General features: G+C 33.5%; 1 protein-coding gene across 1 annotated transcript; it reads right to left on the minus strand.

The window, feature by feature from the left end:
- Positions 1 to 705: 705 nt before the first annotated feature.
- Positions 706 to 23,812, minus strand: flr (actin-interacting protein 1 flr). Its single transcript, XM_085956617.1, has 12 exons — positions 23,641 to 23,812; positions 20,811 to 21,023; positions 17,284 to 17,431; positions 16,406 to 16,586; positions 14,003 to 14,122; positions 13,011 to 13,175; positions 11,388 to 11,595; positions 9,569 to 9,801; positions 5,431 to 5,550; positions 4,462 to 4,620; positions 2,664 to 2,814; positions 706 to 1,270 (listed from the first exon to the last, which is right to left on the minus strand). Exons 1-12 carry the CDS (start codon positions 23,654 to 23,656, stop codon positions 1,161 to 1,163), a joined length of 1,824 nt encoding a protein of 607 aa, XP_085812743.1. The 5' UTR covers positions 23,657 to 23,812; the 3' UTR covers positions 706 to 1,160.
- Between the last annotated feature and the right edge of the window lie 2,722 nt (positions 23,813 to 26,534).

Here is a 26,534-nt window from a genome sequence, read left to right on the forward strand (position 1 = left end):
AAATATTTGTCTTACGTTAAAACAACCGAAAAGGATTTACTTTTCTACAATTTAATGAGCAAATTTTCATGAAGTGATTACAAAATAATATGTGATTAGAATAAAACAGCTAATATGTAATTAGGACCTATTTATTCTTTGGTGCTATATGAGTTAAGTATGGACAATGGGAAAATTGGCAAGAGTGCTGTCGATTCGTTACTGACTCTTGCAAAAAATAAACTAAACAATTATTGATTTAAGAAATAATAATACTGAGTCTATCTATTTACCATTCACTGTTTTCCGGTGTAATAATATATTATCTTAATACTTGACATTCTTAAGGGTCAGGTTTTATGGCACTAGAGACATCTAGTGATGAAATTAGAAAACAAGTAATAAAATAAAACTTACTGAAAAATTACTTTATTATTAATTATTCTTTTAAACACAACACCAGGATATGTGATCCAATGACAGTAGTGAAGTGAAACAAAATTGCAAAGTCACATAAATGCATTGTGGCCTCACCTGGAATCAAACAGGGAGCCCCCGGATGACAAGCCAGTGATTTACACCCCTAGACTTTAAAAATCGTTTTAATAAATCTATATATCAGAAGAAAGAGATTTTAATTCAAAGAAAAACATGTAAGTAGTTAAAAAAATAGAGGGTTGAATTTGTGGTTACTGATTTTTTTTTTTTTTTTTATGATTTTTTGTTGGAAAAAATGGATTACACGTTTACGACAATAATTTTTAGTAAACTTTGTCATGATATTATTAAATAATACAAAAATTGAGTTTCTAATTTGAAATTATTGAATTCTTATCAAAATCTTTTGGAAAAATTAATATACCATCTGCTAAAATGCTAGTCTGATAAAAACTAAATTACTTTGTGTCAAAGGAAAATTCTTCAGTAATTTTTATTCGATTGCATGTCTCATAATTCCATCACTGGATATGTCACTAGCAACTCCACCATAAAATACCGCAATCAATAATAAAAGTAGTCAGTTCTCAATATAAAAAAAAAACTAATTACAAAAGCGATTAATAATATAATTATTATTTTATAATAAAACTTTGATTAACATAAAGAAACATAAACGTATAAAGAAGTAAACTTTGAGGGATAAATTATTATTAATAAAGATAGAGGTATAGATAATTATTTTACGCTACAGGAACAGTCCAAAGTTTAGTGTTGCAGTCTTGGCCAGTGGACACGATCGTCTCGTTGTCCACCCAGTCCAGCGATGTGATTTGACTCTGAGGGTGAGCATCTGAAATAAACAAAATTAAATATCAATTAACATATAGATAAAATAGTTAATTAAATTATTATCAAGTGCAAGTATGTCGAGACAAAAATTTAGCCGGCTCGCACATCCAAACTCGTTCCGTCTGCGGCACAGTCATAAATCAAGCCTTTTAGGAATGTTGCAAGCATGTTGCATATTTGACTGCGCATATAGGAGCCTAGCGATAGCGATGCGCGTAACCTCTCGAAACATCAAACGCCAAAAATGCCATCAGAGTATCAGCGCATCTATTCTATACACAAGACTGCTTTCGGCCGCTATCTAGGGTAGGAAAGTATCCAAGTATTAGCACTTATTGTAACAATTACAATAAATTAGTTGCAATCGTTACAATAAGTGCTATGTTTTAACAGCACCTCTCTTGGCTGTGATAAATTTAGAGTGAGATAGACAGTTTTGACAGTTCAGACGGCTAACTTATTGTAATTGTTACAATAAGTAAAGGCCAAAAGCAGTCTGGTATATAGAATGGATGCGCAGATGCCGAAACAGCGATTATTATGTATTGGTACCACAGAAACTAAAGAAGTTGGCGAAAATATTGGGTTCATCCGTCAATTAGGCACATCTCCTAGTGTAGTCATATTTATATATACACGGATATTTCTCATTTTCTTGAACGAAGTAAATATTGTTGCGCTCATCTGCCATTTTGGAGATGGATATGCATGAGATACGGCGACCGCCGAGGTTCATGTCTGAATATGAATGGCCCGAATAGCTAACTCGTAGCATGTGCGCATGCGTAACCGCAACTCGGACGGCGAGCGACTTGCAGGCGCAACACCAGATTTTTTTTCAAACTAAAATGTTCAGTCATTCCCAAGTGTGCGAAGGTCCATAAGATAATGTATGTTTTGTGAATAACAATTATGTCACATCGATGTATTCGACATGTTGCAGACGTGACGAGTTTAGATGTGCGAGCCGGCTTAGAGTCCCGGACACTGGCTTGGAGTCAAGGTAAGTACCTATTATCGGTACCTTGATTCAAATCACCAATTAATGAAAATTGAGAAGCGCTTTATTTGCATGACTGTTAGTTAATTTTGTTATTATTAGGTAGGGCGCAGGCTGCTATATTGGTAACGCACATTAGCCGGAATCCAGTGACGAATAGTGGAGGTAGGCTGTGGAAATCCGTCGAAAATAGTGCACACTAAACTTTGTCAGTCATACGTAATAATTGTTTTCATTGAACTTAGAATACAGCAATACAATAAAATTCAATAATTAAGCCCTGCCTAAGCCAACCATAACATATAGAAGAATATTAATTGTTATCTATCACTTCCACAAAGTTGCCGATTTCCTAGTAAAAAGACTAAAATTCTATTAAAGTATAGTGACTTACTTTTGATGATAATATGCTTAGTGGGTTGTGCCACAATCCACACGATGAGAGATGTGTCGAGGGATCCGCTGGCTACACGCTGAGAATCCGATGACCAGCCCACACAGTTGACACGCGCCGTGTGGAAGCCCCACTCCTTGTTGTGCGCCAACTACACAAACATAATATTTCAATTATTATAGCACGAATTGATTCAAATTACAATAAATATGAAGGTTTTATGCTAATTGATATTATTATCATTAGCTCTACAATCCGACGTGGATCTCGCAAAGAGGTTTTGTAGTGTGCATACTGTGACACTAAAGGATTATTATTGACAATTCTTATTAATCCATACACTGCGCCGGACTCGTAAACATGCCCCAAATTAATTAAATCAATTTTGCCGCAGTTAATTAATAAATAATAAAATTAATAACATATCGCACCGTGAGTGTCAAACCAACGCATCTGCAAATTTTTCAATTTCGAGATTAAATGCAAAATAACTGCAAAAGTCGTGAACCTGATAATGTTAAAGTGAAGTAACTGAAAGGACATGCAATATAATGTAGATATAAACCAAATATTATGCTTTTTTTTTAGAAACTCTATTTCTTCTAACAAAACGAAGACTTCAAACCCTAATAGGTATATCCAAAATATGTCTTTTGCAGATGCCTTGGTTTTACATTCACGGTGCGATATGTCGAAAAAATTATTGGAATGTGCATCAACTATGAAACACCAAGAAAATAATTTATCAGCACAATAATAATTATTGATATGTTCTTTCGCATAAGTAATCAATTTTCTAATAGATTTAAATTTGATGTAAATATGTATTAATATTGTACATAGTATGATTTTAAGTTAAATCCCATTCCAATGCAATACAATTCAAACATTCGTTTAATAGAAATCTTTATTCCGAAAAACTTCTACATAAATAAATTATCATGTAAAAAAATTGATTAGCCAAATTTTTATTCTGTGTAGGTATCAAATTTGTAGAATTACATTATAGTGACATTCCATATAACCCATTGAGGGAAAGTAAATTTATCTCATTATTTCGATATATATCTCATCTGAAAATCATTAAATATTTGTAAAATTGCAGCAGGTACATGCATGATATACAAAAAAGATACTCAGTGTAAATTAAAATTATATTAAATTCAACTTGTTGGTTTGCGAGTCGATATACTGATATTGAGGTCATCATACCGAGACAATTAGTATTATATAGTCTTATAGAGTAGAGCCTCGATTATTCGGACTAATTGGGGAAGACAATAGTTCGGATAAGTATAAATCTGAATAATCGAAAAAATAATAAAACATCAATAATTTAACTTTCAGAATAAACGTTTTTAATAGGATTCTTTGAGAAAGTTCCTTTTTCACTAATTATATATTTTAAAATGAACAGTTTTCTTATAATCAGATCAAACGAACTATGAAAAAGAAATCTGGATAATTGAAAATTCAGAAAATCGACATCCGGATAAACAAGGTTCTACTGTATTATCCTTTTTGTAAAACGTAATTATTCTACTAAGAGTAAATTTATTGTTTTTTAAGAATATCTTACCGACTTGATGTCCAGAAGCATAAAAATAAATGATTTAAATGGGTTAGATTGCAATTAACAAGAACATGGTATTAAACATTGATAATTTTTCATTTGCATAATATAAATTGTTAATAATTAGAAACAGATATTTCATAATCGATAGCAAATAAGTATGACCATTTATAAGCATTGCATAAAATGACCACATAAATTAATAAATAAATGAATCATAACTACCTTGTACTCTTCGGTGGAGTATAGGATAACTTTGCGGTTAGCGTCGCACGCCACAAGATACTTTCCATTGGGGCTGTACTTGCAATCCGTGATGGGTCCCAAATGTTCCAGCTCTGGCCCGGCCGTTAATGAATTGCCATCCAATTTGTAAATGTGGACCTGAATAGTAGAAAGATCACAATATATAAATTACACACTGCTAGATTGAACGATGAAATTTTCTAAATTTCTCTATTCAGAAAAGAAAGTGTTTCTGATGTAGTCTGATTTTAGTCGTCGTCAAACTGGCTTTGGTAACTCCATATCAGAGTTTGTACTAATAAAGAAGGAAGATTAGAACACTTTCTTTACTACACTCGTGTGGCACTTGATATGAAAAATAATCAGTTAGGGAATATTGAAACTTTCAGTCTTATTAGTAGATAACTTAAAACAATATCGGTGAACGTATACTAATGATATTGAAAATGAAAAATATACATAATTTTTGAAAACACTTCTGAGGATTATATAACTAATAGAAAAAGTCTTTTTGAAAAAACTAAGACTAGGAATCGAACCTGCATCTCTTGTGTTTCACGCCCACGCACATAGACCACTATGGTAAAGGTACCATACTTGATTATAACAAATTTTAACTAATGGCTCTTATAATATTCTCTGACGCGCTTTCTAAATTGAACTAATATTGGCTATCGGCTTTTGTATTTTAAATCAAAGTAGGTAATACTTTAATTACTAACCGACATCATGGATTACTCCAAGATATTTTAGTGTTGTAGCTTCCTTGAACTTGCTGATAATTTTTATTTAATTACTTTTTTATTCAACGAATAATTCACAAGATGAAGTGTTTTCAAAAATTATGTATGTTCTATAATTAGAATTTTACATTCTTAAATCTTGTGAATTATTCGTTGAATAAAAAAAGTAATTATTTAGAAAATAAAATAGATTCATTGTTTGTACCTTATTATCGCCAGTTCCGCCGACAGCAATGTCTCCTGAGATCTGGTTGACTGATACGGAGCTTGGTTCATAACTGACGGGTAATGAGAATACCTTTGTGCAGTCGTCTAACAAAACTACCTGTAAAGACAATGATCAACACCTAAAATAATAGTAATAAACAAACGACTTGTGTTACATGATCACCATTTTGGATTACATTTCTATCATCAATGCTTCACTATACTGCCCTCACAAAACAAATAGCCTCAACTCCACGTTTGTGCCAATTCTCACTTCAAATTTCCTTTTCCATACCTCTCATGGGCTTGTAATAATAGTGACTCTAGAGCAGTGATGCACAACCCGCGTTCAAAATGGCATTTGTTGCGGCCCAAAATAATAAGTACTTCATCCCCAAATTTTTCATTGAATATGACAAAATTCTAATTTCCTATATACTAAGTTCTATCAAACAAACACATATGTACGTACAGAGTGGAGAGTGATTGGAGTAGCTGATATGTAACTATTAACCCGGCACCTGCCTCAAAAATCGTATGACGCACCATAACTACGCATGAATTTCATTATCGTCTTTGTTCTATACTAAAAAAAGCAATAAAAAATATGTCACAGCTCCAGTCGAGAACCCAAAACCATTAAAATAATTTCGACACACTAAAAAACCGTAATAAATCAGTTATAATATCAGAAACACTCGAACAAACGAATGCTATCCAAATTTGAAAGAACTCACCGTAAGACGCCATTTTGTAGCCAATAGTTAGAGCTCTGCGCGGTGTGTACTATTTCGACACTTGTGCATTACGTTCCCACGAATTGAAGTGTTACTAATTTTCAAGTGCATATCGATAAATCACATATTAATGTCTTCGGGTTGAGTCGTAAACAAATATAAAGGGGACCCTTTTAATATATTTAAACTACACAAACACTTAACTTATTGAATATTATTGATAAATTAACACGAACTCACATATTAAAAAAAAAACAAATACAATAATAAACCTATTTTAAAATTCTTTTGACATGTGATATATTTTAAAGCAAGGTGACAGACATAACGCAACATCACACGTTGGGCACATATAGCGAGAGAGTTTTGTTTTTTTCGGATTTTTTTTAGAATTCCCGCATACGAAACATCTCCTTCTAGGCTTATCGGTATTTTGTGTCGGTAAAATGTATTCTGGCAAATGTCCCGTTGCACTTTTGGGCAATAATCGTACGGGATTATCGCTAGTTGACGCTGTCGGCTTGGGCAGGGGTGCATTTGAAATTCTCACACAATATTTGTTCACTAATTGTTTTATTACACAGAGTTGAAAATCGCCCAATGTTTTTTTGTCACATTTAATAAATTTATATAAATAAAAAGCATTTAATAAATATAAGTCGATCATGTGGAATGCGACCTTTTTATACCACTTGATCGACTTTCTCATACACGACAAGTTGCTAAGCATCATGTCGGACTTATCTACCGTACCCATATTTTTGTTATAATCTATAACACATTTTGGTTTTTCGATGTTTTCGCCAGTTCTATAGTTCACTTTTCCCGTTGGTCCAAATGATGCATCGTGGAGGGTGGATAGCATGTGAACATCCCTCCTATCGTGCCATTTCAGAGCCAAAAGTGGACTATTGTACTTAGACTCGGTATCTCCCTTTTTCAGTTTGCTGAACTCTGGCATATCTTTACGATTTTTTCTCACTGTACCGCAAGCATTCGTTTTGTGAGAGTGAAGGTATTTAAAAAGCGCCGGACTCGAATACCAGTTATCACACCATAAGGTGTGACCTTTCCCGATGTAGTCTTTCATTAGCGTTGTCACTACCGCACCGGAAATACCGAGATTTTCATTGTCTTGTATGTCAGTCCCTTCCCCACAATAAATTATAAAGTCAATAATATATCCTGTCATTACGTCACACATCACAAACATTTTTATTCCAAATCGATGTCTTTTGGAAGGAATGAATTGTTTAAAAATTAATCTACCCTTAAACACGATTATGCTCTCATCTATGCAAAGATTCTGATACGGTATCATCGTTTCCCTAAAAATTGTTCTTGTGTGTTCTAACAGTAATCTAATTTTAGCTAGTCTATCATTTGAGGCGGTCACACTAGGATCAGAAAAATGAAGCATTTGTAAAATAAGTTGGTATCGATTTCTAGCCATTATTTTCCCAAAAATGTCTGCATGCAGGTAAGGATCGGTACTCCAATGTTCCTCTATCGACGTGTGCTTATTTCGAGTCATCAGCATTGATACGGCAAAAAATGTATACAACTCCGGCACTGACGTGTCTGTTCAATTGTGTGATCGCGATTTCGGTCCAAGGTCTCCCGCACTGTACGAATGGTTAAAAAATGTATTCGTTTGGTTCACTATTTCCGACATTATATTTTTATTCAAAAAATGTTCAAAGAAAAGACATTCGGGAGAGGATTCGTTCAAGTCGTTCGATGTCACGCCAGATCGACAATCATTGAATTCGTGAACTATTGGAATATACGGGCCAGTTCTCCACGACCGCAAAAATTCAATTGGCTCGTCAGAGTCCGTATCGTCGACGTCATGATCAGTCTCATGCTGTTCCAATTCCTCTTCCGACATATCATAATCTGAGTCCAATTCCTCATTAGTACGCACATTTTCTTCCTCCATATTTACGCACTATAAAACTATGAAATGTTTTTAAAATGTTTAACTACAGTATTAGGGAACGCCAAATCACAGAAACCATTAAACTCACACACAATAGTTATTGATATCAGTATTAATTTTCACATTCACTAAAATGGGACACGGTAGACAGTACAAAAAGTATTTTAAAAATCGCGGTAAAATAAAATCATACGTTCAATAGTTAATCATGCCAGTTTTAATGTGATAAGTACACCAGACAGCAAAAAAAGTATTTATCAACGATTGCGGTAAATATTCTACTTGTATGCGATAAATACAATCCCGCGCAATGGCCCGCTCGGTTGAAAGTCTGTCGTATACTGCGCAGTCGCGGCGCGCAGTTCAAACTGATTTCTGTCGACCGGCAAAACTTGGCCGTACGAATTGGTTCGAAACTTTGGTGATTATTTTATATTTAGAACCAATGCTTTTAAAATATGTCATAGGTGGCAGGAGAAGGACAAATCAGGCCAAATTTACGTGAAAAAATCAGTCCCGTATGATAAATATGGACGCGGTGGCATCGATTTATACACATGCGCATTGCGAATTTGGCCGATTTGTACAAGGTGTGTGACATCGGCGCCGGCCGGGTTAAATTTAAAATAATAAAATGTATGTCTCGTCTAGTATAATATATAATTATTTTTCAACACTTTTACCCACTGCAGCCCGTGAAAAAGTATATAATGGATAAATTGAACCTTCTTTCAAATAGGTTATGCACTACTGCTCTAAAATAACACTGAACCAGAGCGAAGACAGTGTGATTTAACAAGTGGAGCCATGTGCATGTGTTCAAGAATCTAATAAATAATCGGGAACTCAAGAAGTGTGTGGCCACCAAGCCGCAACAAACCACAAGTGATATAATGCCAGTTCGTGTTTGGCCTGAATTAACGGCACACAGCAAAACATAAGTATAGGTAATCCCCATTGATTGCGGGGATACTTTTGGACACCACGGTCGTAATAAGTGAAATTTCCACATCAACAGGGGGGGGGGGTGAATATGAAAAACAAAACAATTTAAAATATGAAAACCAAATAAATTCCATACATAAAGTAAAAGTAATAATATAATCGTATGTGCACGCTTCCACTCATTATAACGATTCCTGGCATGTGATGCCAAATGGATGTACATGGCAAAATGAGGGACAAAACAAATTATCAAAAATCGATTGCGATTTAACGAATACACACTCACCGGGGTACCGATGAATGAGGGTTACCTGTAGTCTCAAAATGTGATGATGTGTTAATAGTTTATTCTAGAGGGTATCCTATTAATGCTGATAGTCACCATTTAACATCAAGGCTCTATACAGTCCACTCAATTATCAATAACTCTATATTATGTGATTTATCCCTTATAAATGTTCTAAATTTTTAAGATATAAAAATGATCATATTTCTGCACACTCTCCGCTCACCTCCTTAATGGTTACAACAACACCTAACGCCTTCTCTTTGTAGATATCCATAGCTTTGGGTTCACAGCCGAGAGCCAGACTTGATCCTGAGTATGAACCAGCTTCCGTTTCAGTTCCGTGGTCGGCTTTTCTTAGGGAATCATCAATACCGCATGAGTACACCGCGTCGGCAGAGCACACAAGGCCATTCACCTGATTGCCATGGCCAGTGCCACCGATTTTATCATTTGTACCTGAAAACCATGGAGAAAGATATTAAGATAACAACAGATACAACATACAAAATTACTCAAAACGGATTAACACAATCTAAGTACTGCTAATATAAATCTAGTATTCCTAGGATTATAGATTAATTTAGACGCCAAAAACTATAAAAACATTATTAAGTAGGTATTATTTTACTTAGTTTAAAAATGATACTGCAAATCAGTGGCGAAGAGTGTGGAAATCCAACAAAAATAGTGCACACTGTACTTTGTCAGTCATACTTATTTGTTTTCACTGAACTAAGCGTAAAAATTGCAGATGGTTTTTAAAATTCGATTAAGCCCTGCCAATCCAAAACATTTTTTTTGACCATGTCCGATCCTAACAAGATCATTTGTCGGTGTTTTGTAAAAATGGCGAATCAACCATTTTGGCGAAATCGAGATTTTAACGAAAAAAACTATAATATGTACCTCACTAGCTTTGTTGTGTAAAAACTGCGAATTTATATCTCCACAGGAAAGTATTTAAAAACGATAATCGTAAGGGCGAATATCCACTTAGTATTACGAATAGAAAGCGAATGTGACACATTAGGCCTTTCAAAATATTATATCCCATCATAAAAACAGTATTCTTTCTAATCATCCACAGGTAATTAATAAATAAATGTCAAAAGTTTAAATTCCTCCTGTAAAATAGTATTTTGGTCAATTCGCCCTTTTACAGAGTGGAGGTTTGTATTAACAGATTTTTGTTTTTATGAGAAATGGATGTTAGCCACTCACTCAACCTGTTAGGTCCATACTCTGACTCCAAACACAAATTGAAAAACAATGTGTGTATTTGCAAAACCCAGGATTCGAATCGACAACATTATAGGCAGACGCGTAAGCCGCTCGCCCATCGTGGGGTGAACCAAACCATAATAGATAAAAAATATTCTTCCATCTATATAATATCTTAAACTATGTTATGATGTAATGGCATAATTTTAGATATTTTATAGAGAGAACAATATTTTTTATCTAATATCAATTATGGTTTGCTTTAGGCAGGGTGTAATTGAAGATTAAAAACTAGCTATTTAATTCCATCTGCAATTTGTATTCTTAGTTCAATGAAAACAAATAAATATGACACAGTATGCACTATTTATGTCAGATCTCCACAGCCTACCTCCACCCATTGCCACTGCTGCAGATTAATCATTGCATGCATTTATGTACATTATAATAATGTATTATAATATATTACATTATAATATATCATATTATAATATGTCGAAAACGATTTTTTAAATGAAAATATACATAAAATTTATATAGAAACTATGGATTTAACCATGCAGATGATTAGAATATCATAATTTTTATAATAACCAATACTAAAAACATTCTGGAAATGTCAAGTTTATACATATTACAGTTTATATGTATTACTACATATTACAGTTTATATGTATTACTCCCTTCATTATAGTATTTCAATCTCTTTGCTTTAAAATACCTAATATTTACGTCAAAATGCCTTGTGCATCTAATAATAAGAACATGGACTGACAAGGACTGTATAACGAAATAGGCACGGTTACGGGTAAAATAATAACCTATTTCAGCGTTCCACTTGGTGACGCAACCATCGTGACTGGCAGTGTAAATATTCTTTCTGTCTTCGCTGAGGGCCAGTTTGGTGATCGGTTTGTTGTGTCCCTTGATTATGCGCAGCGGTTTGTCAGGGTTATTCACGTCCAGGTAGTTGATGAACCCACTTAGGGAGACGGAGAGGAGGTGAGGTCCTTGCCATAAACATGACACCTGAAATAGGTAAATAATTACAGCAAAACTGAATCTGGCTCCATTACAAGTGGCGTTGATAAAACTCTATAGTCACAATATGTACCGAAGATCAATTAGATACAACTAAAAAAAATTTCAAGTTATACATATTTTTATTTTTCAGAAAGATCTGATAATTTTTAATATCTAAAATCTTAAAACTACGAATTATTCAAAAATCTTTATATCATCTTCGAAAGAACTTATTAAACCATATTTAAATGATAAAAATAGTATTACATAAATACCTAACCATAAACCTACTAAAGAAAATTGGGTTTACAGTGATGCACATTTTTAAAAATTCTAAGTTTACCTTTGTATTTTAAAATATTTATATTGATTTTTAATGTTTTTTGATACACTCGAGGCTATTGGTTTCAAAGTTGGTAACCTCCATTTTTACTTTTTTATATTTTTCTCGATTCTGATTCTGAAAGTAATTTTCCATCATCCATAGAAAATCAAAACCAGCTGTTTGTTTGTAAACATAGAATCGAACTGGAGGTTGATTGCCAAGTTTTTTATATTTCATGACAAACTTTAAACATGACTTTTTATCAATTTTAACTACATCAAGAACATTTTATTTCACTATTTGCTTTTCTATTTGTTTGGTAAAAGAAAATATTCAATTTGCAGTACTAAATGTGCTTAACGGTTTGTGTATAATATGTATTTCAAAATTGTGAAATACGGAGGTTACCTACTTTGAAACTAACAATATCACGTTAATCAGAAAATTGTATTAACATGCAAGCTTCATATTCTATCACTCGATACTACCATATCGTAGCAATACATTTCATCATAATGATGTTTCATAATTGTCAAGTCTCGGTCGAAATGCATATTCAATAATATAAACCGAATGTATAATACATACATACTTTGAAAACACATCAAATATGTTGACAAATCTTTGAAAAAAATACGACGCTCGACATAGCACGAACCCGTATCCACTGGATTCACGCCTGTTTGATGTGTAAATTATGTATGTTCAATAAAGAATGTTACATTCTCAAATCTTGTGAATTATTCATTGAATAAAAAAAGTTTATAAAACATATAGTACCTACTTAATAATAAATAAAATAAAACACATTATGTGGAATAAGTACTTCCTACATAGTGTTTTATTTATTTAATACAAGGTCTTTCCACCAAAAATTGACAGTTAAAATCATTTAAGTAAAATATAGTATGTACTTAATTCTCATAGTTAAAATGATAACAATTGGTTACATCCACTTTGAATCCCTCAAAGTTTAATGTTAACTATACTTTACTACATACAATGGTTTACAAACATTTGCTATTTGTGGATGATGAACAGTTAAAGGAACCTTTATTATGAAGATAAAATGTCCAATTTTATTTGGGATATTTACCTGCTGATCATCAACAGTTGTTCCCATATTGAACTCGGAGACCATCTGACTAGTTTCGACATCCCACAGACGACATGTTTTGTCGCCCGAGCAACTGAGGAGTTGCTTTCCGTCACCTGACCACGCAACGCCATAAACGCCTCCTTTGTGCGATGGGCTACCGACCTGAAAATAACAAAAAAAGAATGAACGAGTGGAAATACCTTAGGTGCGCCTTAAAATTTGCATTCATACAGTTTTGTTTCAATTATCTGGATATATTATAATCATCAGGATTTCATATGATTATCAGTTTCATACAAGCATGATAAAAACCCTTGAATGAATGGTCAACTTTCCAAAGAATGAGATGAAAATTTTTATCTGAACTATCTTTATCCTTAAGGCCATGCCATACCTCAGTTGAGACATGGTCTAAAAAGATCGTCGCTAGGCGATGTGCGGATTGCGGGTCCAAATGAGGCATGTCAAACCAAATATAATTTGTCTTATAAATCCAACATGTGTCCATTTAATGTTCTGTTTATTGTTTTATCAGTAACAATAATAATATATTCATTGACATGTTTTCTTTTTAAAGTAAATGGGTAACGTTTTAAGTCATCTTTACACGATTTAAGAATTATTACGGGCGTCGCCATCACGAAGCAAAATGACGTGTTTCCAGCTCTACATTCTCTCTCCAAATGGGAGCGAGTGCAAAATTTCGTCGCGCCTATGGTTGAAAATTATTTGCCGTTTCACTGATGAATCACCTTAATTATTAGTATTGACAATCGAGGTTTCACTGTATCAATTTAATATTTTCAATAAAGAAAAGAAAAACTATAGTTTAGGAACATTTCAAAGCAATTATTGCAAAAATAGTAGGTGAAATAATCAAGAGATAAAGATTGTACTCGTATGTTTCAAACACGTTGCAGAAGGTTATTGAATGTGAAGGCTATTCAAGAGTATAGAAAAATGTTATGATTAGGTGACATGCAAATTACCTCTCCCTTGAGTTCGGAACTTGTGCCATCGTACAAAAATATTTTGCCATCAAAACCAGCTGATGCAAAGAGATTTCCATTGGGGGAATATCGGACAGCTTGGACATAACGGGTGTGCTCCTGTAATAGAATCAAACATAATTCATTGGTCAATCCGATTTGTGGCTATAATTTCAATGATAATAATATAAATAAATCATCCCCTCATTTTGTACTTAATAATAAATTATTATGTATTTGAATTAGACATTATCTTTTCAAGTATCCTATTTGGTTGTTTTCTGTGGTGTCACTAATGTAACGCCAGTGGCGAAGGGTGACTTTTGGAAAGAGTTAAGCTGTGGAGATCAGAGAAAAAGAGCACACTTGTCAGGTAACTTACGGGAAATAAGAAGATAATACTTACGATATTACTACTGATGAATAGGTGCACACTAATGACAACGACACACTGGTCATAGGTTTCACCGCTGAATTTGTCAAATTATTTAAATCACTTATGGCAGTAGAATTCCACGCATACTTTCTTTACCAAACAATACGCATCGCCAACAAAAAATTTTGTTTAATGTATAACTGCCAGTTAAAAACAAATATTTATCATTTATAAATTGTTGTGAAAATGTCTAATATAAGTTTTTTTGCTGTATTCAAATGAACCCTTGGAAGGTCAAGCTTTGATAATTTTTAAATGCAATCGTTCGCACATTTTCTACCGGGACACTACACAATTTAATAAATACTTATATATTTAAAGCACTGGCGAATGATTTCGGTACAGTATGAGATAATTTATCCACATTCACAGTAACACAATGAATTTTGTATTATAAAATAAACCTTTACCACCGCTTTGACATGTCAAAATGTCATAAACTGTGAATAGCATGTTATGTTTGTCTATGACTGAAGTAACCTAAATAATAATCGCGAATTAATACAATATTTATTTTTAATAACAATTTATAAATTATATGTGATCGAACACAATAGTTATTATTTTTTTTAATTATCCTTATTATTTATTATTTGCTTTTAAAGATAAGCAAACACAATAAACAAATCAACATTTCGAATAAGCTTGTCTGTTAACGCTTCTGAGTCTCGAACAAAAACCCAGACATGCATGAAGTTGGCAACTGAATTTCGGTAGAAAATTCGGCTTGGATTATCGTTGAAATAATTCTAAAAATAGCACTCACGTTGGACGTTCCGTCATTCATTTTTGATTCGAAACATGACTAAATTAAAAGCTCTACTTATAAATAACGACGATAGATGGCAATCAATATTTTTATTATAACCTACAATGTCCTACGACCTACAATATAGATATTTATTTATATAAATTAAATACTTGAAAATAGAAGGTAAGCTTTAAATAATCGCTTAGTATGGAGCCTTCGCCACTGTGTAACGCAGGCATAACCACTCAACATTTGCACAGAGTGACGAGTGTCTAGGTGTGAAGTATGTGCACAAGAGAAAGTTCAGTCAGCAGTCGAGGCAACAAGGCACAGTAAGTACATATATGTGTGGGATGATTGAATAAGACACGTGTTTACTATAGCAAATGCAGTGCGTGCCAGTGGCGAAGGGTGGAGGTAGGCTGTTAAGATTCGCTATAAATAGTGCACACTAAACTTTGTTAGTCATATGTATTTGTTTTTATTGAACTAAGACTACAATTTACAGATGGTGTTAGTTAGTTTTTGAAAATCAATTAAACCCTGCCCAAACAAAACCATAATAGTTTTGGCCTAATTTGGGCGATACGACAAAATTGTGCACACTTTTTCATTCATAGTTATTTGTTTTCGTTGGATTAAAAATACATATTACACATATTGTTGGTTCATTTTTTTTATTTCATTAAGCCCTGCCTAAACCAAACTATAATAAATAAAAAATATTATTCTATCTATAAAATATTCAAAGTTATGTATGATTTAATTGCATAATTTTAGATATTTTATAGATAGACATGTATTTTTTAACTATTATCTAATATCGCTTGGTTTCTCAGGGTTTAATTTAATTTTAAAAACTAACCAACACTTTCTGTGAATTGTAGTCTTATTTCAATGAAAAAAAATATGTATGTCTGAAAAAGTTTATTGTGCACTATTTATGGCGGATCTTAACAGCCTACCTCCACCCTTCGCCACTGGTGCGTGCAGACGTCTCATATGAACAGTATGAGAAACAAGTGATTGTATCTGTACTAGGCCTAAATCTGTGTTTTATTTAATGTGATATTACTAGTTAGTAACTATATACAGACAGACACTAATGATTCGTTACGTGGTCAATAGTTTGAAATCACTGAGAAGAACAAAACATTGGTAATGACTGTATCATTTCACTCAAATTATAATCATTGTGAATGGTTCTATTGAATACCTGTTTAGTGCACTTGAATTTGAATGGGGGGCCTTCAAAGACGGCGACGGTGTTATCTTCGGAAGCGGTTAGCACACGGAACGGCCTGGTCGGTCGAAAGTCAACAGAATTGAGAGGTTTCGCCTGACCACTGATTTCACCCACCGATGTTCCAGTCTCCGACATGAAAACATGGCCGAATCTATAAAAACAAAATTAGCTACAGATAAAGGAATTAAGATTCAGATTAATATTCATGATTGAAATGATAATATTTAAGTGAGCTTAAGAGATTACATGGTAAGTATAACATTGGCGAATTTGTTATTATTGTTACCATGTCAGCGTTCAGAACAATTTTAGAATAACAATTGTATACTTGGTCATTTTTCGTAAAAATGTTTTGTGGTTTTATTTTTTTGTACGGGTAGTTTAGCAGGTAGGCACATACCATTCAAATTGGAATTTGAACTCGCGTACAATGTGTTTGCATTTTTTGAATATGTTACCTGTTGGCGTTGGCATATATAGTGTTTCTATTTCGCAAAACCGAATAGTGTATCAATTTAAGTGCTGTTAAACTATACAGTCATCTCCGGTCAAGACAAATATGTACTATGAAACACATACCTATAATAATTACTTATATTCAATAAAGAATGCTACATATAAATATTTAACTCATCTGTATTATTAGTGTACCTGAAACTGTCTAGAAATCAAAAGTCACCACCAATCAGTGGCGAAGGACGGAGGTCGACTGTGGAGATCCTACATAAATAGTGCACACTAAACTTGTCAGACATACTTATTTGTTTTCATTGAACTAAGAATACAAAATTGCATATGGTGTAGGTTAGTTTTACAAGAAATAAAAGAATTATTGTTTTGGGTTTTACCTTTCACGACCATCGCCGACAACGCACATGCGCTGGTTGTCTGCACTCCAGGCGATGTCTTTAATTGGTCCACCAAGTGGCTGGAATTCATTCTTCAAGATGTGCTCTTTGTTTACTGTATCCCAAATTCGCACCTTGCCGGAAATATCTGTAATAAGTATATAACGACTTAATAAAATAATATCTCGAAAATCAAACAGCAACCGATCGAAGAAAAACTTATCACAGTTTAAAATGCCTACTTCTGGGAAGAAATAGATTTTAAAGCTCTCTTTAAATGCTGTCATTACGCCACCTACATAAACGAAATAGTACCATATAGGAACAATCAATAATACTAACTCAGTGATCTAATTTCCACGTGAATCAAAAAACGAAATAGTTTCACATATTATCCCAATATAGTAGGTATAAAAAACATATGATTATGTACTGCTTTCATTTATCGATTTTTCAACTGACACTTTTGTGATTTTATTTGACACGGATTTTAAAAAACCTTGAAGATTTAATAACCAAACTTAAATTTGAAAAAATATTCAGTTGCTGCAAGTTATCATGGCTGTGATTTCATGGCAATTTATGTAGTATAAATAACGGAAGCACGGAACAGAGGCATAGATATGTACAGAGCTTGTAGTTCTGCAGGTCACCACTAAAAGGAACAATTCTATTTAAACTTAAACATGCGCAGATGCGATTTCTTTTAGTGAGTATGAATTACACAGGTCGAATTTGATTATCGTTTCAGTTTCTATTCCAGACTTCATTTACATCAAGCCTATTGCAACGCTTTCTCTTGCTCAGCACTGTTCTTTATGTACGACTTATTTTCTGTCAAAATTATCGAACTTATACCATGATTATAATGTTAAGTCTATATTCACACAAATATATATATCTTTCAAAAGAATCTATTTTTTTTTAATTTATCAAATACTTTCTACCCGAAAAAGTGCTTCGATACTCTGTAATTTTTTCGAGTTTCAGTCAAGCTTCCTGTTGAACAAGGAGTGGGTTTGTAAAGCTGAGTATTTCAAACAATGTTTATTTAAGAAAAACGGTGTGGGAATGATTCGTTCCGGAAGCTTAATATTATGGAATTGGCATCATCGACATCATAATAAAAAAAACACGGTATTCTGTGCCATATTTGTTATGTCATAACAAAAAGGTCCAGTAAACACGGAAAATACCACTGGATATGATGGCACAGTGCCAAGTCTAGCGGCATTTCTAATGCAAGAGAGTTTACGAACCCATCTTCATTTTGAGTTTATTTTCAATCTAAACGCCCCACACATTTCATTTGAATAAGAGACACAAAATTAATAGGCATTTAAAGTTTTGCATTAATTCTTTTTGGCAATGGAAGAGGGATATAAAATTGTAGCATGACTTAATTGATATCTTTAAAATGGTAACAGTAGTTAAGTTAGGTTAATTAGTCTTGTTACAATTATTCAACTAAGTCCTTCTTAATTAGTTAATTTTATTTTTAATAACTTCAAAAATGCCATCCCCAAAATAAGTGAAATTAACAATTCAAAAATTATTCTATTTATTCCAGATATATTTGATTAACTTTGATGTCAGTTTTAATGAAAATACTCATTAACCAACATAATAGCCTGTTTACACTAATTGTTGTTGTTGGAATTTGTGCGATATCTGCGCCTGTGCATTTTAGGATAGTGGCGAACCTGCTGGAAAAAATACGAACTACTACGCAGAGCATTTTGACGTTTACAAATTTTCACAACCAATCAAATAGCACCATTCAATGACAACAATGTGTCTTGCGTACGCTTGAAGAATGAGTTTGGCGATACGGTCGGCACTTTTGCGTGTAAACAGTTATTGTCGTGATTGCTGTACACGCTATTGCTGGTAGTAAGCCCATGCACGTGTACAGGCACTTGATAATTTTATAAGCATAACTTGTTTCAACATGGCATAAGTATTAGTATGAGTTAATGACTTTTAAGATATATGTATTAAAAAATTTGTGAGTTTTTGATAATAATAGTGATTTCTTTCTTTCACTAGAGCATATTGAAAAAAGCTACTAGAGACTACGAACTAAGATTTACCTAAAATGACATTTAGTGACTACTTGACAATAATGACTTAAACAACTCTTTACCATCATTCTAAAATGTCTGATCGGTGCAATAATATTAACAAAGTCACATTAGCGTAATAGATTTTTGAGTTGTCACCGGGTGTTCTTTCCATGACGTTTCGGGCTTGTTGCAGAGGCCATTCTCAAGCAATAATGTATGGCAGTGTACTGTTAGGAGTATGGCGAACGTAGCTCTAAGTGTGACGAAACGGGATTTGTGTAGCAGAGAGCAGTGATACCATGTCGGATATTGAATTTTGCTGAAAGTGCCGGAAACCATGACATTTTAAACGTAGTTCAATCTCTTGAGAATGCCCTCTGCAACTCTGCAAAGAACGCGGAACGTAGACAACTACTAAAAATTCTATTAGGTTAATAAACAACCATGAGAGTATCAACCACTATAATATTATTATGTCACTATGCATGTGTCAATATGCTTTTGTGTGAAACATTGTATCTAAGCTATAAATTGTATTTTATTAGTTGGCAGCTAGTGTTAGTAATGTTATTGGGAATTACGTATTTATGAATAATGTTTGTAGGAAGGTACTACTGTATAAAGATAAACTATGATTAACGCTTTTTTTAGTTGATTAAACAAAACGATATTATTATAATTTCATCGCCATTGGCTCTACAATTCAATGTGGATCTTGGCCGTCTCCTGAAGAGGTTCCTTAACAGATTTATTATAGTGGAAAAATCAATCCAATTATTGTTTATAGGGCGCACGAATTATGCAGGGCGAATGTAATTATTGTCGATCGCTATTATGGACTGCACCTGTTTCAAGCCCATTCTTTAGTTCAGCACAGCTCAGACCATGTCTTGTTTTCTGTTAAAATTATCAAGCTTCACGCTAATACGGTATGCTTATAGGTCCACGCTCTGGATTGAAACCAGCGACCCACGACTTCATAAACGGATAATTTACCATTCTTCCTTGCGGGTGTTTGCAGAACAATAAATACATAATATATTGGACATTGTTTTGTTATTAGAGAAAGATTTTGAAGCAAGCAATTTATGAGACATTGCTAGGACACTTGTATTAAACAATTATTAATCTTTTCGGTACTGTTCGGTTAAAGCGGATACAGCGGAAAACGCATTTTGAAAATAGCCGATAAACTGGATTATTTGTTAGGTTAACCTAACCTAAACTAACCCAAACTAACAAATAATCCAGTTTATCGGCTATTTTCAAAATGCATTTTCCGCTGTATCCGCTTTAACCGAACAGTACCATCTTTTCTTTTTATGTACCTAATAAATGATCCAATGATAGTTTTTGGGAGTAAATTATTACAATATTTGGACAGACATAAACACATAATATTGTTTATGGTAGTAGATTGGTCTTTTATTTAAATTGCTGCATGAAAATATGAAGACTCACCACCAGACGCGATGTAGAAGCCGCTCGGTGAGTATTTGGCGACATTGACAGCCCGTGAGTGCTCCGTATAGATGTCAGAGATGGCGGGATTGTCGATGTTGCGGATGATCACAGAGTTGCCATTCGAGTAGAGAAAGTTTTTCCCTTTGGGGTCACCACCCAACACAAGAGGAGTGCCCCTCGTGGTTCTGGGAAGGGTGGCAAATATATACTCTGAAAAATAAAAAATCAAACAGTGGAATATAGTTTTATTTACAGTAAATCTTTCATTAAAAGGCATTCTCAATAATGATTATCTTGAAGAGAGACTAGTGGTTTTGGGTAGGCTTCAGGGAATGTGAAGCAGAGGAAGACTGAAGTGGTCACGATACTAATCCATGAGCGGCTTAAACGACGGCTTATAATGTCATGGGTTCCAGGTTCGAAAAGAGATGACCAAAATTAGATAGGAATGTAACCTTCTTCATTGTAAATACACAACTAAGACAAACCTCAAAAACATCAAAGAAAAAATCTTGAACCTAGTGGGATTCATACATGCCATGTTTAGCTTGTCAAGCGAGTGTTTTAACACACTCCCAAGACTTATTTCCTTTCAGATTTGTCATAATTACTACACATTTAAGGTTTACCCAAATTCTATCAATAAATGGCTAGCATCTTTTGCTATTTAATACTTTCTGTGCCAAAATTAGTTAATTGGTGTAATTAACATACATTATGTGTATGGCCTGAGTGGACAGCGTTCGGCAGGGCGTGAGCGGCATACGCAACTCAAACGTTTAACCGTGTGTAAAATGTTCGTAGACAATGTCTTTTTTTGGTTATACGTTTGAGTTGCGCAGCCCGCTCACGCCCTACCGAACGCTGTCCACTCAGGTCTGACACTTAGGGCGCGTTTCAGTTAATAACATTACTGACGTCCTGTATTCAAATTCCATTCAGTGCAAGATTTTTATAATACGTAGGTACTGAGGCTTTCTGATGTTATGTAATTTCAAATTATTAATTTCACTACCTTCTAAGCTGAACAAATTTTAAGTAGTTTGTACGAAATCAATAACTGAAAATATTGCAGATTTCTGTGGATTTTGGGGCGCGCATTGGTGGGCAGAGCTAACTGGTGTTGAAAGTCTATTTTACAAAATACCATAATACTGTCGTATTGAAATGGATAAACCTGTATCTGTACCCGGTACCTGCTCATTCTCGATATTTGACTGAACGAAAAAACCTTTTTTTTGGTTTTGATCCATTAATTTATAGTATGTATTTAGGATATTGCTTGCTAGAATGATGAGTTTGTTACAAATATTCTTTTATGAACTGTAGAGCAACGGTTCCTAACATTTTCCAAATTGCAATTCCCTTTTATATAAGTAACCTGGGCACTCCCCTCTGCCACATTCGCATAATATAATGCATTTTTCACATGATAAAACACCTTAAAAATAATCATGAAGTAGAATTTTATATGTAGATTATCAAGCATCACATTTGTATTCACCTTATTACTCTCTGTTTGTTTACCATCAAACATTACACTTTGCATAGCCTCTTAAAGACTAATTTTTGTGTTATATTTGTTTATCGATTGGTATATCTGTATACCAGAGGTAAACTACGGTAAATCCAAAATGACAACTTCACAGGAGAGACGAATTTGAGATTTTTGTAAATTTCAACTTGTGGCATTCGTGAATGGAAAAAGATAAAATTTACCTATTTATCAAAACCTTTTTGTTTGTTTACCGCTGTAGTTTGATTATAAGCTTCATCAAAAGAATTGTATGTTTTCTTACTGTTGTTTACCTCTAATAGTTATGGAGTTACAATGACATTTTTAACTTTTATAATAAGAGTAATATGAGTTACAGCTGTTTACCACGTATGCAGGATAAGTAATGAAGTAACAATATAACAATAACTCCATTTCACGATTTTTTGAGTTACAATAGTTTACCTCTGGTATACAGATATTATGATATATATTATTAATTTTAATTATTATTATTATTATTATATAAAATATTATTATTATTAATTCTGATCTCTGGTCGACGATAACTTGTGTCATATAAACACACATGATTTTTTTAGAATACAAATAGAAGCAAATAAGAAAATCAGTATCCATCAGAAGAAGTACGGGGGGGGGGGGATTTATCAATAATATGTTATTCATAATTAATCAATAGTAGATCTCCACAGCCTACCTCCACCTTTTGTTGCTGCTGTCTACTTGCTATACAATAACAATATGGACATGTACTCGGACAGATGTTCACACAACCGTGTATGAATAATTGATAAATAGTTGTTTGGCAAGAAGGATAACAGTTGTTTTTTATATTTATGTGATAAATTTTAGCGTCCTACTAATCTAGTTGTTCATTGGCATACATTTTTTTTCTTTTGTACAATATTATTATGGTCAATGAACAACAAACCTAAGGTATTATCTCCAAAGATTAAAGGAGTTTTACGAACACGAGTATTTTTAAACATAACATGCAACAAAATATGACTAATATGAACGATTTTAAATAGTAATGTGCTAAATAATTAATTAGTACAAACTATTCGTTCTTCCTGCATTTCCTGTGAATTTAATTTTGTCGGATTAAGGTGAAGAAGAAATAAAAACAAAAAAGAAGTTTTGAAACAAGTCGAAAATCAAATCATTCGCAATGATAAGGCTTACTATCAATCTATGCCTTTATATGGCATGTTAAAATCGCGACCGGCAAACCCATTCACCTACTGATACTGATGAGTGGTGATTCACTGTCAAAATATATAATAAATCGGGTAGATTAAATAAACTTACTGTTTGAATATGACATATCCGAAACTAAAAACTAGCAGCAACTTTGAAAGAATAAATTCAACGCTCGTCTACGCTGATCAAAATAGACCGGACACAGAAAAATCCAGCTTTACTAGAAACACCGCTGCGATGACGTACGACTCCTTATTTGGCAGATGCCTATTGCCCGTCTGACATATCGCAATGGTAAAATAGAAAACTATTAAAAAGTAATATCGACTGAGAAAGAAATAAATCCTAATGCTAAAATGGCAACACAGTAGAGGATTTCTAAAAGTGTGGGTCGTAACATTAAATAATTAGAAGGAGCCTTATAATATTTAAATGTTATTTCTGTTATGACATTAATTTGAAATAATTATGGCTTAGCTTGTCAACAGCTGATATTAACATCGCTCAGTTGTCATTCCGTTTTTCTGATACGCTGCATACGGTGCATTTTTTATGTTCATTGTGATTAGATAGGTAGGTATTTGCTTTAATTTTATACATTGGCTCTATTTCTATAGAAAAAGATTTTTTCAGTATTTTTGGAGGCACGCACTTACTAGACAAATCGATTCTAAATAATTAATATCACGTATTTATTATTTAAAAATCCCAATTAAAAAAAAAGTATTCAAACAAATAAATACCTACCTACTTACTAATTATCTACCTTTTCATTTATTACGAAATATATTCTCTGTTTTTTGATAACTTTCACCCCGCTGACCACGTTAATAAATAATCTTAGACTAGAATATTATAATAATGGATGAAAGAGACTGAAGACTGCCAATCTCTTTGTAATGGATGGTCGACCTGTTTCATATTATGGAGATCTGGTTCTCACAAATATCAATTTTGTTGTATTTAGAAAATTTGCGGTGTCATACTGCCAATGATGCTTCACATAAACGTAGGGTCCCGTGATACGCCCGATTGAGACCGCGTGTGATGAGGGGCGAATGTCATTTGGTGGCCATCATTGACTTCAATATTTGTTTTACTTATATCTATCAAAATCGCTCCGCATACGAAATTATGGTACGAGTAGGTACCCTTTTTGAAAGTGAAACTAAAAATTAATGTTACCAACGCTAATGTTTAGTAATTTGTACTAATTACCTAGTAAAAATCACACATTTGCTAAGATTAGAGCATTGGTTTTACAAGCGTAAAACAAGTGTGTATACCTACTCGTGAGCATTATTAAGAATATTTAGATGCTAAATCAATGACAATCGCACCACTTCTACAGTTTAACTGAAAATCAAAATAGGCCACCATCTTCTTTATTATGATGCCATACTGTAAAGGCATAATAAAACATTAATTTATTGTTCTATGGGTTCTATTATACCATATTAAAACTGTTTGGAATCGTCACTGTCGTATTCCAAGTTGGTATAGACCAGGCTTACCTGGCGAAATTCATTGGGGTCCGGAGGCCGAAAATTATAATTGAAAAAATTTTCAGGTACAAAAGAAAAGACAGGTACAAAGGACGACAAAATTAGATATAAACGTTCATTATTTCATATTATGCAGGGCCGAGCCAAGCGTAGCTGCCGCCCGGGTGCCAGCTTAAAACTGGACACATTGAAATAATTATTTTATTGTCATCAAAATATTCACATTATAACACAAAATAACGACATAGGTATTTATTATATTAGGTAGGTACATAGAGCACGGAGCACAATTTATACAAGGAATATTAATATAGTGACATCGAAGAAAATTGCGATTCTTTGTGTTTAATGCATGATAATAATATAATATATTTCTTTAATGCTGCACCTACCTCTATGGTTCGCCCTTTGTCGTCGTACAAAGAATAATATTTTTGCAGAAACGTTTCATTTATAACGCTGACACAAATAAAATACTATTTGTATAATTTTCTCTTTCTTGATTTGCCGCCCTTTAGCAGTAGGAAGGCATTCATTATCATATTATTGTGGTTATGTAATAATTGGATATGTTATCCAATTACATTATAATAGAACTATTGCCGGCCCTTAAATTCAGCCGCCCGGGTGTTTCGCACCCTCACTTGGTTCATCCCTGGATATGAATAATCATGAAAGTCTACCTTGTATGTACCTTGATTTTATGTTTGAGTAGGTAGGTACTTTCTTTTCGTTCTGGATGTTTCAGTCTAGTTTTGCGAATACTTAAACAAACTTTATGACATTCCTTTCCAATATTCAACAGAAAAATCTAAGTAGGTATCTGTCATGCTCTTCGGTGAATCACTGAGTAGGTATACGTAACAAGACGTATTCTCAACAACCGGTTCGTATGATCGTGTCTCCAGGAAGGAAAAAAAAATGATTACCTACTAATATTAAATTGATTAAGCCGCGTTGACACGGTCCAAGCGTCCAAGTCGATCCAAGTAGACTTGGATAGGAATGATTAGTATGAAGATGTCTCATCCAAGTGACAGCTTCATATTATTTATTCCTATCCAAGTGACAGCTCCATACTATTTATTCATATCCAAGTTAACTTGGATGAGTAGGACGCGGTCCAAGTAGCTTGGATAGGAATAATTAGTATGAAGATGTCACATACAAGTGCACTTGGATAGGAATAAATAGTATGCAGCTGCCACTTGGATGAGACATCTTCATACTAATTTTATTATTCCTATCCAAGTAGACTTAGTCATAATACCTACCAACGTAATTATTGTTGTTTTTTTCTTTTTAATCTTCTAAGTATTATAATTAGGTATATGAGATAGGTAATTTATGTTACATTGGTTTAAAAATCAACAATTTTAATACTATTATTTTAATCAATTTTATTATTTTCCAGTGTTTTGATTTTACGCTACCTACTTAAATACATAATATGTATATTAGGTAGGTACATTACCTACGTTGTCATAATTTTTCTTC

This window comes from Rhyacophila brunnea, unplaced genomic scaffold (assembly GCF_057557595.1).
Source record: "Rhyacophila brunnea isolate RB1 unplaced genomic scaffold, BYU_Rbru_1.0 scaffold_6, whole genome shotgun sequence".
NCBI lineage: Eukaryota > Metazoa > Arthropoda > Insecta > Trichoptera > Rhyacophilidae > Rhyacophila > Rhyacophila brunnea.

Bases quoted from the DNA above. Each gene is read 5' to 3' on its own strand.
- flr (XM_085956617.1), bottom strand. The intron at 16,587-17,283 runs GTAAAACCCAAA...TTGTTTTTATAG, and splicing joins GTCGGCGATGGTCGTGAAAG to ATTCGGCCATGTTTTCATGT. The intron at 9,802-11,387 runs GTTATTATTTTA...CATGGTTTTCAG, and splicing joins CAAGTGGAACGCTGAAATAG to GTACAAATGATAAAATCGGT.